Genomic DNA, 14,304 nt, shown 5'->3' on the forward strand with positions numbered 1-14,304 from the left:
CAGAAGACCCGCGTACCAAGCTCTTCTTGGCCAGTCCAGAGCAATGAGGATCGCCTGAACTCGTTCTTTTCATAAGTATGAAAATCCTTGGTGTATGTGTTCCCTCCACTTCCACTCATCCCGACTGGAAGAACCACAAAGTCACTAGTGCGTCCACTGCCACTGCCTGTGGGTCTCTCGACCTGGAATAGTACCTGCGAAGCTTCTTGTTGAGGCGGGAGGCCATCATGTCTATTTGAGGTACGCCCCAAAGACTTATCACCTCTGCAAACACCTCGGGGTGGAGGCCACACTCTCCTGGATGGAGATCGTGTCTGCTGAGGTAGTCCGCTTCCCAGTTGTAGAAGATGTGCCATTGGTCGAAGTCCGTTGTACACGGCTCTTAGTTCCAGAATGTTTATCGGAATGATGGATTCCAGATTTGACCACTTTCCTTGGAAGTTTTCCCCTTGGGTGACTGCTCCCCAACCTCAGACTTGCACCCATAGTTAGAAGGAGCCAGTTCTGAATCCCGAAGCTGCGGTCCTCGAGAAGGTGAGGCATTTGTAGCCACCATAGGAGTGAAATCCTGTCTTTCGGCGACAGACATATCCTCTGGTGCATGTACAGGCGAGATCCTGACCACTTGTCTAGGAGATCCAGTTGGAAGGACCGAGCATGAAATCTTCCATACTGTAGAGCCTCGTAGGAGGCAACCATCTTCCCCAGAAGGCAAATGTACTGATGAACCGATACCCGGGCAGGCTTCAAGACATCCCGGACCATTGATTGTATCACCAACGCTTTTTCCACCGGTAGAGACACCGTCTGCACTTCCGTGTTGAGGATCATCCCTAGAAAAGAATCTCCTTGTCGGCTCCAAATGTGACTTTGGAAGATTCAGGAGCCACCCGTGATCCCGGAGTAGTCTAGTTGTGAGAGCAATGATCTGCACCAACTTCTGCCTGGAAGATGCTTTTATCAGCAGATCGTCCAGATATGGAATCATGTTCACTCCCTGCTTGCGTAGGAGTAGCATCATCTCGGTCATGACCTTGGTGAACACCCTCAAAACCGTGTATAGGCCAAAATGGCAGTGACTGGTAGTGACAGTCTGTCAGCGCAAATCTGAGATAAGCCTGGTGAGGCGGCCAAATCAGAATGTGGAAATACGCATCCTTGATATCCAGGGATACCAGAAATTACCCCTCCTCCAGACCCGAGATCACCGCTCTCAGAGACTCCATCTTAAACTTGAATTCCCTCAAGTAGGGGTTTAAAGATTTCATGTTCAATATCGGTCTGACCGAACCGCCCGGTTTCGGTACCACAAACAGGTTTGAGTAGTAACCCATGTTTTCCAGATGAGGTGGAACTGGGGACAATGACATTTGCCTCTTCCAATTTTTGAATGGCTTCCTGTAGGACAGACCTTTCTGTCAGCAAAGCTGGTAAGCCAGATTTGAAAAATCTGTGAGGTTGGAGTCCTTGAAACTCCAGTCTGTACCCCTGGGACACAATATCTTGTACCCAGGGGTCCAGGTCTGATGACGCCCAGGCCGAAAATAAATTTCTTAGACGTGCTCCCACCTGCCCAATCTCCAGGCTGGGAGGTCCACAGTCATGCTGAGGATTTTGAGGAAACAGAACCAGGCTTCTGTTCCTGCAAACCTGATGGTGCAAATTTTCTGGATTTTTCCCGACCACCTCTGAAGAAAGTGGAATTGGGCTGGGACTTAACCTTTGCGGTCCGAAAGGACTGCATAGTAGACGTAGGATAAGATTTCCTCGTCGGCGGAGTGGCTGAGGGAAGAAAGGTTGAGCGTAGTCTCGATCTTGCGGTCTGCCGGTTCTTTCAAAGCGGTAGACCCAGGGACAGGCAAAACCACCTTTTTAGACAATCTAGATACAGAAGAGTCTACAATAGGGGGGTTCTCACTTTCTCCTATCCTCTTCAGGAAAAGGAAAAGCAACAAGAACTCTTTGGGATTTGGAATTTTTTCTCCGGGTCTTCCCAGGATTTTTTCAAATAATGCGTTTAATTCCGTAGAAGCAGGGAAAGGGAGGCTTTCTTATGGTCTGTAAAGTAAGCCTCCTCTGCCTGTTCAGGTACCTTGTCAGCAATGTGTAAAACACCCCGAATGGCCTCAATCATGAGTTGCACACCCTTAGCAAGGGATGCCTCCCCCTCCCAATATATCTCCATCACCGTCTCAGGTATCAGAGTCGGTATCAGTGTTGACTTGCATTATCTGGGCAAGAGCATGCTTTTTTTTTTAGCATATACCAGGGGATTTTGAGGAAGAATTGGGAGCAGAATACGACAAAACCTGTACAGATTTTTTTTTTAAAACCTGTGTTCCGTTCTCATTATGAGCTATCCTAGAAGAAATCTGGGATAACCTTCCCTTAATAGAAGCCACCCACTGGGGTTCGGATTCAGAAGGCTGAGACAGTATTCCTTGTACTCAGGAATGCAATATAGACTCTTCTGGAGAAGATCCATACTCTGTCTTTTGCTGCAGAGTCCCTAGACATGGCAATGTGAGATATTTCACACAAACACACACAGGAAAATGTCAGACACAGTTTCCCCCAAGTACCTTCAGAGAGACACAGAGTTAAGGAGCCAGCACTCATAGCACCCCTGTTGGCAGTTATATAATAAAAGCCTGGCGCTGACCGAGTAACCTTAATAGACTACCCAGTCCTAAATGTGAATAAACACGGAGAAAATAAATAAATAAAATAAATAAGGAGATTTATGGTAGACTTACAGTTGTTAAATCTTTCTGCGAGGTACATTGGTACCACAGGGAAACATCGGGGTGTAGAGATGGCTCTTGATCCAGGCACCATCAGGCTAAACTTTAGCCCGATGGTGCCTGGATCAAGAGCCATCTTTAGCCGCTAAAGCTAGACTGTCCCAGGATGCATTGGGGCCTCCTCTATAACCCCGCCTCCAGGCACTGTGAGCTCAGTTTCGTTAACCTGTCCAATGCAGGAGCAGGTAAAAGAGAAGGCAGATGTTAGTCACATAGGGGGTAATCCAGACCTGATTGCACGCTAGCTTTTTCGCTGCCCTGCGTTCAGGTGAGAACTGCGCATGCACCGCAATGTGCAGGCGCGGTGTGTTCGGGTACAAAGCAGATTGTTGCTGTGCGATGGGTTTTACGAAGAATCCATTCACACAACCGATCGCAAGAAGATTGACAGAAAGCAGGCGTTTGTCGGTGTCAACTGATAGTTTTCTGGGAGTGGTTGGAAAAATGCAGGCGCGTCCAAGCGTTTGCAGGGCGGGTGTCTGATGTCAATTCCGGTCCTGGACAGACTGAAGTGATCGCAGCAGCTGAGTAAGTCCTGGGCAACTCAGAAACCGCAAAAGATTTTTGTACTGCTCGGCTGCACATGCGTTCGCACACTTGCACAGCTAAAATAAACTCCCCTGTAGGCGGCGACTATCTGATTGCAGCACTGCAAAAAACTGCTAGCAAGCGATCAGTTCTGAATTACCCCCATAGAACCACATTCTCATGACAGGAGAAGGGAGCAGTGGCTAATGCCATACAAACCCATAGAAACTAGATGTGTCAGGGTGGGCGTCCTATGGAATCCAGTGTACCTCGCAGAAAGATTTAACAATGGTAAGTCTACCATAAATCTCCTTTTCTGCAGTGGGGTACACTGGTTTCCACAGGGAAACAGCGGGGATGTCCTAAAGCAGTACCTCATGGGAGGGGATGCGCCATAGAGGGTATGAGATCCCGACGTCCAAAGGAAGCATCCTGGGAGGCGGAAGTATTGAAGGCATAGTACCTAATGAACGTGTTCACTGAGGACCACGTACGTGTTCACTAAGGACCACGTAGCCACCTTGCACAATTGTTCAGTGGACGCGCCTTGGCGGGCCGCCCAAGAAGGTCCAACATACAGAGTAGAATGGGCTTTAATAGCAGCAGTAGCTGGGAGTCCAGCCTGCGTATAGGCTTGTGCAATCACTATTCTAATCCATCTGGCCAAGGTTTGCTTATTTGCAGGCCAGCCACGTTTGTGAAAGCCAAAAAGTACAAAAAGGGTATCTGACCTCCTGATAAAGGCAGTCCTCTCCACATAAATACGGAGAGCCCGTACCACATCCAAAGACCGCTCTTTGGAGGACAAACCAGAAGAGATGAAAGCCGGAACCACAATCTCTTGGTTAAGGTGAAAAGATGACACCACCTTAGGTAAATAACTCGGGCGAGTTCTAAGAACAGCCCGGTCATGGTGAAATAGCAGAAAGGGTGGACGACAGGACAAAGCACCTAGGTCTGACACTTTCCTAGCAGAGGCGATAGCCAGTAGGAACAGGACGTTGACTGTAAGCCATTTAAGGTCCACTGACTCAAGAGGTTCTAATGGAGACTTTTGCATTCAGGATAACAGACAGATCCCATGAAGCCACAGGAGGGACATGGGGAGGCTGAATCCTTAACACACCCTGAGTGAAAGTATGAACGTCAGGAATAGATGCAATTTTTCTCTGAAACCACATCGACAAGGCAGAAATATGAACCTTGAGGGAGGCCAGACGAAGGCCTAAGTCCAGGCCTTGTTGCAAAAAAGCCAGGGGTCTGGAAGTTCTGAATGTGTATGCATCGTAATTCAGCAGCACACCAGGTGTAGTAAGAATGCCAGACCCTATAATAAATCAGCGCAGATGCCGGTTTGCAGGCCTTCAGCATAGTTTGGATAACCGCCTTGGAAAATCCTTTTGCCCTCAGGAGCTTCAAGAGCCACGCCGCCAAAGCCAGTCTGGCCAGTTCAGGGTAGACACAAGGGCCCTGAACGAGGAGGTCTGGGCATTGAGGAAGTAGAAGAGGACGCTCTATCGATAGATCCTGCAGGGTCTGAGAACCAATGCCGTCTTGGCCACGCTGGAGCGACTAGAAGTAGTATTCCTCCTTCTTGTTTGAACTTCCGCAGTACCCTGGGCAGGAGCAACACTGGAGGGAACACGTATGGCAGCATAATTCAGAAATAAATGTGAAGTCTCTGCAGCATGACTTATCTAAACTTGAAATCTGGGCATCTAAATGGGGAATGAGGTTCAATATAGAAAAATGCAAGGTTATGCACTTCGGGACTAAAAACAAACTTGCATCCTACATATTAAATGGGGTAACAGTTTTGGAAAAAGATTTGGGGGTACTCCTTGATAATAAGCTTAACCGTATACAATGTAGCATTAAAGAAGGCAAGTAAGCTGCTAGCTTGCACAAAATGGGGAATTGAGACAAGAGACGAGGATGTAATTCTGCCATTGTACAAATCATTCGTACGTCCGCACCTGGAATATGGTGTTCAGTTTTGGGCACCACTGTATTAAAAAAAAAAAAAAAAAAATATCGGGGAACTTGAAAGGGTTCAAAGGCGAGATACTAATTTGATTAAAGGGCTAGAGGGACTGGATTACGATGAAAGGCTTACTAGGTTGAACATGTACACACTGGAAAAGAGGCGTCTTAGAGGAGACATTATTAATGTCTTCAAATATGTAAAGGGGCACTACAAAGAGTTATCAGAGGAATTATTTATTAAAAGAATTCTGTTTAGGACACGTGGGCACTTGTGGAGGCTGGAGGGGAAAAAAAAATTCCGTACACAACGGAGGAAAGGGTTCTTTACTGTTAGGGCAATCAGGATTTGTAATTCCTTGCCAGAGAAAGTGGTAATGGCGGACTCTGTAAATGCATTTAAAAAAAGGATTGGATGAATTTCTGATTGAAAAAGGATATCCAAGGTTACAACATTTAAAGTATTGACGTTGTTAATCTGGGTGTAACATGACTATAGTTGTTAACTAGTCATAAAAACATTCTTCAGCAGGTACAGTAAAATCAACTCAACTTAACACAGAATACAGGTTGAACACGATGGACATTTTGCCTCTTTCAACCTCAATTACTATGTAACCTCTCTCCAGCACATGTATCACTGAGGGAAGAATAGTCTGTGTGAGCTTTTTTGCTACACTTTGCACAGACGAATAATTTTGGTGACGCCTTATTCGCTGGTCCCTTGCCTGCCATTGTGACGGACAGTGTGGAGACACAGACAAATGACACCAACACTCAATCTAGACAGAGAGAAGGGAAGAGAAAAATATCAGAAGGATAGAGGGAGTTATAATATTGGAATGACTCCCCTACTCTAAACCCCCTTAGCCACCAGTCTGTATTTGTGCAGGCTCTTTGGTATCTGACCGCCTGTAGCAATGTGCACCAGTATCTGGTTTACAGTGTAGATTCCTGAGAAAAGAAAACAATGTTGCCTTGAATGAGCTGTCTTAGCTGAGAAAAAAGGTGCCCCATTTTGATTGACAGGTTATTAAAAAAAAAAAAAAAAAAAAGCGAAACTCCGCCCCCCTCCCATGCAGAGGCACCCATCTCCTAAGTCTAATGCCATCTTGAGTGGGTACCTAAGATCAATAAGCTGTAATCAGTAGTTACAGTATATACATCACAATGTGCCCCTGTTATGCATTTGCTGTAGCGCTGACACTGCACTGTAAGTGCGGCAGCACAGGGAGAAAGACCAGCGGAGAGAGGATGGGTGGGCGCCCGCACCGTTCTGGACGCGGCTGCAGCACAATTAGGGAAACAAAAAACACCGCCCCCCTCATGCCGCCACCTCAATCATGCAGTGCGGCAGTGCAGGTGAACCTCTCCGCGCCGCAGCTAGAACACATAGCGGCTGCTCTCAGATGACGAGGCTCGCCCGCCGCTTAAGTCCCCCACGCTGCCTCGCCGAACACCTGCCAACGCGATGGCGCTGAAGGGATAACGTTACCACGGTCAGCGGAGGGTAGGTGCCGATGCACTGTACGCGGGTGTACACATTTCCCTGAAGGAGGCTAATTCACCCACCAGATGCCTCAGGATGCGTCTTACTTGGGAGGAACAGCACTTCTCTTTTAGTGCTGTTCCTATTGCAGCTGAACGTTGCTGGTGTATGACCCGGACCCCACTTCTCTATCATAAGTGGCGAAGGGTTCCTGAGACAACAAAGGGAACTAAAGGCCCATACACATTAGACGATGTCGCTCTGTGAGCGACATCGTCTAACGTTTCCCCGGTCGGCGGCCGCCTGTACGCACTGAGCGATATGACCGCTCATATCGCTCAGTGACGTCACGCCCCCGCCAGCCCTGCATGAAGGTCGTGGACGACAGTCCACATCTTCATGCATGCCCTACAGACAGCGACGATCATAGCCGACCCGCGGGGCCGCGCATCGGTCGTCGCTGGCGGCATACACACTTGACGATAAAATGAGCGACGTCGCTCAAGGAGGGGGAAAATGAGCGACGTCGCTCATTTTATCGTTAAGTGTGTATGGACCTTAAGTCCCTAGATAATATTTGAAATAAATTAAATAAATAAATATGAAAAACAAAACAAAAACAAAGTTAAAGTAACGGAGCAGGAGCTCAGGCAGCAGTGACCGGCTCCCTTGGTACAAATTCAAAACCGAGGGATGATGGGGGATAGAGGAGGAGGAGTCTGATTCACTTCTTAGATTAAAGTGCCAGCTCCCTGTAAGCCACCAGCATCACCCCCACAGTCTTGAAGTTGTGCCAGTGTCCGACTGAAAAAAATACATTTAGTGAGCATAATAATAAACACACTAAAAACATTAGCAGCTTAATTACATTGTACCTGGTAATAATCAACTGCTCTTTACCAAGGATTGCATTTTATACTAAAAGGGTGTTTTAGGTCATCTACAAGTCATAAGATCATCCTGGTTAGCCAGTACAACCAGCCTGCATTTCACCACCGAATATTTGGTTTTAATTAAACCTTACACAGGTTCCTAAACGCGGTCCTCAAGGCACACTAATGGTCCAGGTTTGAAGTATATCCATGGCCCAGTACAGACCGTTACAGGAAAGAAATGAGTGTTCATACGCTCAAACCTAAGCTCCAAATAAGTAGCCTAGGTTTAACAATGGATAAATATGTTGGCAGTTTTTCAGAAACAAAGAAAAAGAAAAAAAAATGGATGTTAGGTATTTTCTATCAGCAAATAACTAGACACATACCTGCAGAACATGTGGCACAGCCTCTAGAAGTTCCATCAGTTTAGAGTACCCATAATCAGAGACACGACATTGCTTTGCAAAATGATGATGATATGTTGGAATGAATTTTGTAACCGGCATAATGCATGATGGCTGATTTTTTAGTAGATCGATGACTTCTCGGCTGAACTGTATCAGCTGAGGATTACCAACAGGACTTTTGGACCGCAACATCCAGGGATCTAGAAAGACCAAACTGGTTACCAAATGAACTTGTGCCCTTAGTAATTAAGAATGCAGGACAGGAAACAAACATCCATAATGTTGTTATGCTAGTTTGACATGGAGAGAGAATTACGATTTCCCGCATAAAAACCACACATTAAACTAACCAGAATTTGGAGGTGGTGGCTTGTTGTGTATCCATTTGACAACCTTTATGCCATTTTGAGCAGTTGCAATATTAACCCCTGGAACACAGGTGATCAAATGCTCCAATGGCACGCCTCCCTGTGACTCATTCACCTCATGCAAAGCACTGAATTCTGCTGCATAACAATCAGGGAAGCTGCAAGAAACGTTAGAAAAAAATAAAATAAAACCACATACACCAATAATTAAAAAAGGGGGTGGGGATGATGATACTTAGGGATCTTAAGAAATAAAAAATGCAGAGTACTTGGTGTAAATATCAACTTTTATAAATTCATATTAACCAAAATGATGAATATTCAGTTTCCTACTTGACTTATTGTTAAAACACGTGGTATTAATATTGTTTGAACAGTCTAGTAAGTGTACTTTACTGATCAACACAAATTAGAAACAAATCGCATACACACAACACTCCTACGTGTGTGTCTTGCAGAAACAGTGCCAAGATAATATATAGCGAAACTACTTATTTTTTTATACATTAGTCTATAACAGGCATTCCCGACCACGGTCCTCAATGCACACCAACAGTTCAGATTTTAGTGATATCCAGGCTGCAGCACAGATGGTTAAATCAAAATAACTGAGCTACTAATTAAGTTACCTGTGCTGAAGCCTGGATATCACTAAAGCCTGCACTGTTAGTGTGCCTTGAGGACCGTGGTTGGGAATGCCTGGTCTATAAAGTGCAATAAGGTCTTAAGAAAACGCCCAGCTGCTATCACTTTTTTAAATCCTCAGTCCGCAAGATGTCAAAGCTAAAAATAAGATTTTAAACCTACCGGTAAATCTTTTTCTCCTAGTCTGTAGAGGATGCTGGGGACTATGTAAGGACCATGGGGTATAGACTGGCTCCGCAGGAGACATGGGCACTATAAAGAACTTTAGATGGGTGTGCACTGGCTCCTCCCTCTATGCCCCTCCTCCAGACCTCAGTTAGAGAACTGTGCCCAGAGGAGACGGACAGTACAAGGAAAGGATTTTTGTTAATCTAAGGGCAAGATTCATACCAGCCCACACACTATCCACACCGTATAACCTGGAATATGCGCAACCAGTCAACAGTATGAACAAAAAAAGCATCAGCCAAAGACTGATCTCAACTGTAACATAACCCTTATGTAAGCAATAACTATATACAAGCCTTGTAGAAATACGTCCGCACTGGGACGGGCGCCCAGCATACTCTACGGACTAGGAGAAAAAGATTGACCGGTAGGTTTAAAATCTTATTTTCTCTTACGTCCTAGAGAAGGGGTGGGCAATTATTTCAGCTGAGGGGCCACTTTACATTTCCTGTCAGTATCCGAGGGCCACATACAAAATAGCAGCTCGCCCCACTTGCCAAAAATATAGGGACGTGGCTTCATGTGGAAGGGGTGTGGGCAAAAAATAATACAGATTCATATTAGGCTGCACAATAGTCTCCATTATTCAAATTGCGCCACACAGCGCCACTTACACACATTACACCAGGTAGAGCCCCTTTTACACACATTACGGCAGGTAGAGAGCCTTTTTACACATTAACATTTTATTTAGGATAATTATTGTGCAGCAAGCAAATTATCCAGTGTCTTATGGCCCCTGGGGAAAGGTGTGACACGATGACAGAACACGGTGGGGGTGACACGATGACAGAACACGGTGGGGGTGACACGGTGACAGAACACGGTGGGGGTGACAGAACACGGGGGGTGTGACACGGTGACAGAACACGGGGAGGGGGGGTGACAGTAACAGAACATGGGTGTGTGACACAGTGACAGAACACAGGGAGGGGGGGTGACAGTGACAGAACACGGATGTGTGACACGGTGAAAGAATACGGGGAGGGGGGGTGACAGTGACAGAACACGGTGGGGGTGACACAGTGACAGAACACGGTGGGGGTGACACAGTGACCGAACATGGGGAGGGGGGGTGACAGTGACAGTACACGGGGGGTGTGACACAGTGGCAGAACACGGGGGGTGTGACAGTGGCAGAACACGGGGGGTGTGACACAGTGACAGAACACGGGGGGTGTGACACAGTGACAGAACACGGGGGGGGTGACACAGTGACAGAACACGGGGGGGGGGGGTGACACAGTGACAGAACACGGGGGGGGGGGGGGGTGACACAGTGACAGAACACGGGGGGGGGGTGACACAGTGACAGAACACGGGGGGGGGGGTGACACAGTGACAGAACACGGGGGGGGGGTGTGACACAGTGACAGAACACGGGGGGGGGGGGGGTGACAGTGACAGAACACGGGGGGGTGACAGTGACAGAACACGGGGGGGTGACAGTGACAGAACACGGGGGGGTGACAGTGACAGAACACGGGGGGGAGGGGGGGGGTGACTGACAGAACACGGGGAGGTGACAGTGACAGAACACGGGGAGGGGGTGACAGTGACAGAACATGGGGGTGACATGGTGACAGAACACGGGAGGGGTTGGTACAGCGAGAGCTAAAGATCTCTCCCCCAAACCTAAAAACAGTCTGACGCCACTGCCCGCACACACAAATATATGCACACTATCACACACACACTCTTTCACTTTTCCCAATAACTTACTGATCTGGCTGGCAGTGGCAGGAAGGATGGATCTGTAGCAGTCTGGCTCTTGTCCCGTGTAGCCCCGCCCCCTGAGGTCCCGTGTAGCCCCACCCCCTCATCGGCTGAACACAGCCGTTGTCACTGGGGACTCTGGAGGAGGCTGCTACAACGCAGCAGCAGGAGCAGCAGGGGAGATAGGCGCCGCTGGCAGCTTGGAGGTACTGCAGTGCAGAGCAATGACAAGCAGCTCAGCCGCTCGGGCCGCTTGTCATTGCTCGCTGGTGGGAGGCAGTGGGCCGGGCAGGATCGGTTTGCGGGCCGCATTTTGCCCACCCCTATCCTAGAGGATGCTGGGGACTCCGTAAGGACCATGGGGATTATACCAAAGCTCCAGACCGGGCGGGAGAGTGCGGATGACTCTGCAGCACCGATTGAGCAAACATGAGGTCCTCATCAGCCAGGGTATCAAACTTGTAGAATTTTGCAAAAGTGTATGAACCCGACCAAGTCGCCGCTCGGCAAAGCTGTAATGCCGAGACGCCTCGGGCAGCCGCCCACGAAGAGACCACCTTCCTAGTGGAATGGGCCTTTACCGAATTTGGGAACGGCAATCCAGCCGTAGAATGAGCCTGCTGAATCATGTTACAGATCCAGCGAGCAATAGTCTGCTTAGAAGCAGGAGCACCAACCTTGTTGGCTGCATACAGGATAAACAGTGCCTCTGTTTTCCTAACTCGAGCCGTCTTGGCTACATAAATTTTTAAAGCCCTGACTACATCAAGGGACTTGGAATCCTCCAAGTCATCCGTAGCCACAGGTACCACAATAGGTTGGTTCATATGAAACCACTTTAGGCAAAAATTGAGTCCTTAATTCCGCTCTATCCACATGGAAAATCAGATAGGGGCTTTTGTGAGACAAAGCCGCCAATTCGGACACCCGCCTTGCAGATGCCAAGGCCAACAACATGACCACCTTCCAAGTGAGAAATTTTAATTCAACCGTTTGAAGATGTTCAAACCAGTGAGATTTTAGGAACTGTAACACCACGTTAAGGTCCCATGGTGCCACTGGAGGCACAAAAGGAGGCTGTATCTACAGCACTCCCTTTACAAAAGTCTGGACTTCTGGGAGAGAAGCAAATTCCTTCTGAAAGAAAATTGATAGGGCCGAAATCTGTACCTTAATGGAGCCTAATGTTAGGCCCATATCCACTCCTGTCTGTAGAAAGTGGAGAAAACGCCCCAGATGGAACTCCTCAGCAGGAGCATTCTTGGCTTCATACCAAGATACATACTTTCTCCAGATACGGTGATTATGTTTCGCCGTCACCTCCTTCCTAGCCTTTATCAGAGTAGGGATGACTTCTTCCGGAATGCCTTTCCCAGCTAGGATTCGGTGTTCAACCGCCATGCCGTCAAATGTAACCGTGGTAAGTCTTGGAACACGCAGGGCCCCTGTTGCAACAGGTCCTCTCTGAGAGGAAGAGGCCACGGATCTTCTGTGAGCATTTCCTGAAGATCTGAATACCAGGCCCTTCGAGGCCAATCTGGAACAATGAGTATTGTCCGCACGCTTTTTCGTCTTATGATTCTCAATATCTTTGAGATGAGTGGAAGAGGAGGGAACACATAGACCGACTGAAACACCCACGGTGTCACCAGGGCGTCTACTGCTACTGCCTGAGGGTCACTTGACCTGGCACAATACCTCCGAAGCTTCTTGTTGAGGCGTGACGCCATCATGTCTATATATGAGGAAGTCCCCAATGACTTGTTATCTCTGCAAAAACTTCTTGATGAAGTCCCCACTCTCCTGGATGGAGATCGTGTCTGCTGAGGAAGTCTGCTTCCCAGTTGTCCACTCCCGGAATGAAGACTGCTGCCAAAGCGCTTATGTGATTTTCCGCCCAGCGAAGAATCCTGGTGGCTTCCGCCATTGCTGCTCTGCTCCTCGTCCCGCCTTGGCGGTTTACATGAGCCACGGCTGAGACGTTGTCTGATTGAATCAGAACCGGTAGGTCGCGAAGAAGATTCTCCGCTTGACGTAGGCCGTTGTAGATGTCAATTTCAGTACGTTGATGTGCAGACAAGCCTCCTGGCTTGACCATAGTCCCTGAAAGTTTTTTCCTTGTGCAACTGCTCCTCATCCTCGGAGGCTCGCGTCCATGGTCACCAGAACCCAGTCCTGAATGCCGAACCTGCGACCCTCTAGAAAGTGAGCACTCCGTAGCCACCACAGGAGAGACACCCTGGCCCTGGGGGACAGGCTTATTTTCTGATGAATTTGAAGATGGGACCCGGACCACTTGTCCAGAAGGTCCCACTGAAACGTCCTCGCATGAAACCTGCCGAAGGGGATGGCCTCGTAGGTCGCCACCATTTTCCCCAGTACTCGAGTGCATTGATGGACTGACACTCTTTTTGGTTTTAACAGGTCTCTGACCATGTTCTGGAGTTCCTGGGCTTTTTCCATTGGGAGAAAAAGCCTCTTTTGTTCAGTGTCCAGAATCATGCCTAAGAAAGATAGCAGAGTTGTTGGAACCAACTGTGACTTTGGTAGATTCAGAATCCAGCCATGTTGCTGCAGCACTCTCAGGGAGAGCGCCACGCTTTTCAGCAACTGATCTCTCGATCTCGCTTTTATCAGGGGATCGTCCAAGTACGGGATAATTGTGACTCCCTGTCGGCGCAGGAGCACCATTTCCGCCATTACCTTGGTGAAAATCCTCGGGCCCGCGGAAAGCCCAAACGGCAACGTCTGAAACTGGTAATTGCAGTCCTGTACAGCGAATCTCAGGTACGCCTGATGAGGGGGATATATGGGGACATGAAGGTATGCGTCCTTTATGTCCAGTGACAACATAAAATCCACCCCTTCCAGGCTGGAGATAACTGCCCGGAGCGATTCCATCTTGAATTTGAACTTTTTCAAATACAGGTTTAGGGATTTTAAATTTAGAATGGGTCTGATCGAGCCATCCGGGTTCGGGACCACAAATAGGGTTGAATAGTACCCCTTCCCCTGTTGAACTAGGGGAACCTCGAAGGTGGGGTTTAGTTGGTGGATTGGCCAATGCACGGAAGCCTGCATACCGATTTTCAAGGTACCCCACCTTCATGCAGGTCCTACACTATCACAGAGTCTTAGAGCCAGTGCAATAGGTGACTAGTGTGCCTTTAAAAGCCATGAAGTCTGTGGCAGGTACACATTAAATCTAGCAGGCAGATGATATGTGTAACAGCAGTGAAGTGGTCAGGTTTTAAGACTCTG

At 48.0% G+C, this 14,304-nt stretch overlaps 1 protein-coding gene across 6 annotated transcripts in view; it reads right to left on the reverse strand.

The window, feature by feature from the left end:
* The window catches only part of MARF1 (meiosis regulator and mRNA stability factor 1), a 153,547-nt gene that overhangs the window by 12,380 nt on the left and 126,863 nt on the right, over positions 1-14,304 (reverse strand). For all 6 annotated transcript variants that reach the window (XM_063934366.1, XM_063934365.1, XM_063934362.1 and 3 more), the window contains 2 exons: positions 8,437-8,612; positions 8,066-8,286 (listed from right to left, as the gene is read on the reverse strand). In XM_063934366.1, coding sequence (XP_063790436.1) covers positions 8,066-8,286; positions 8,437-8,612 — 397 coding nt within the window. The remainder of the gene's footprint in view (positions 1-8,065; positions 8,287-8,436; positions 8,613-14,304) is intronic.

This window comes from Pseudophryne corroboree, chromosome 7, assembly GCF_028390025.1.
Source record: "Pseudophryne corroboree isolate aPseCor3 chromosome 7, aPseCor3.hap2, whole genome shotgun sequence".
Classification (NCBI taxonomy): Eukaryota; Metazoa; Chordata; class Amphibia; order Anura; family Myobatrachidae; genus Pseudophryne; species Pseudophryne corroboree.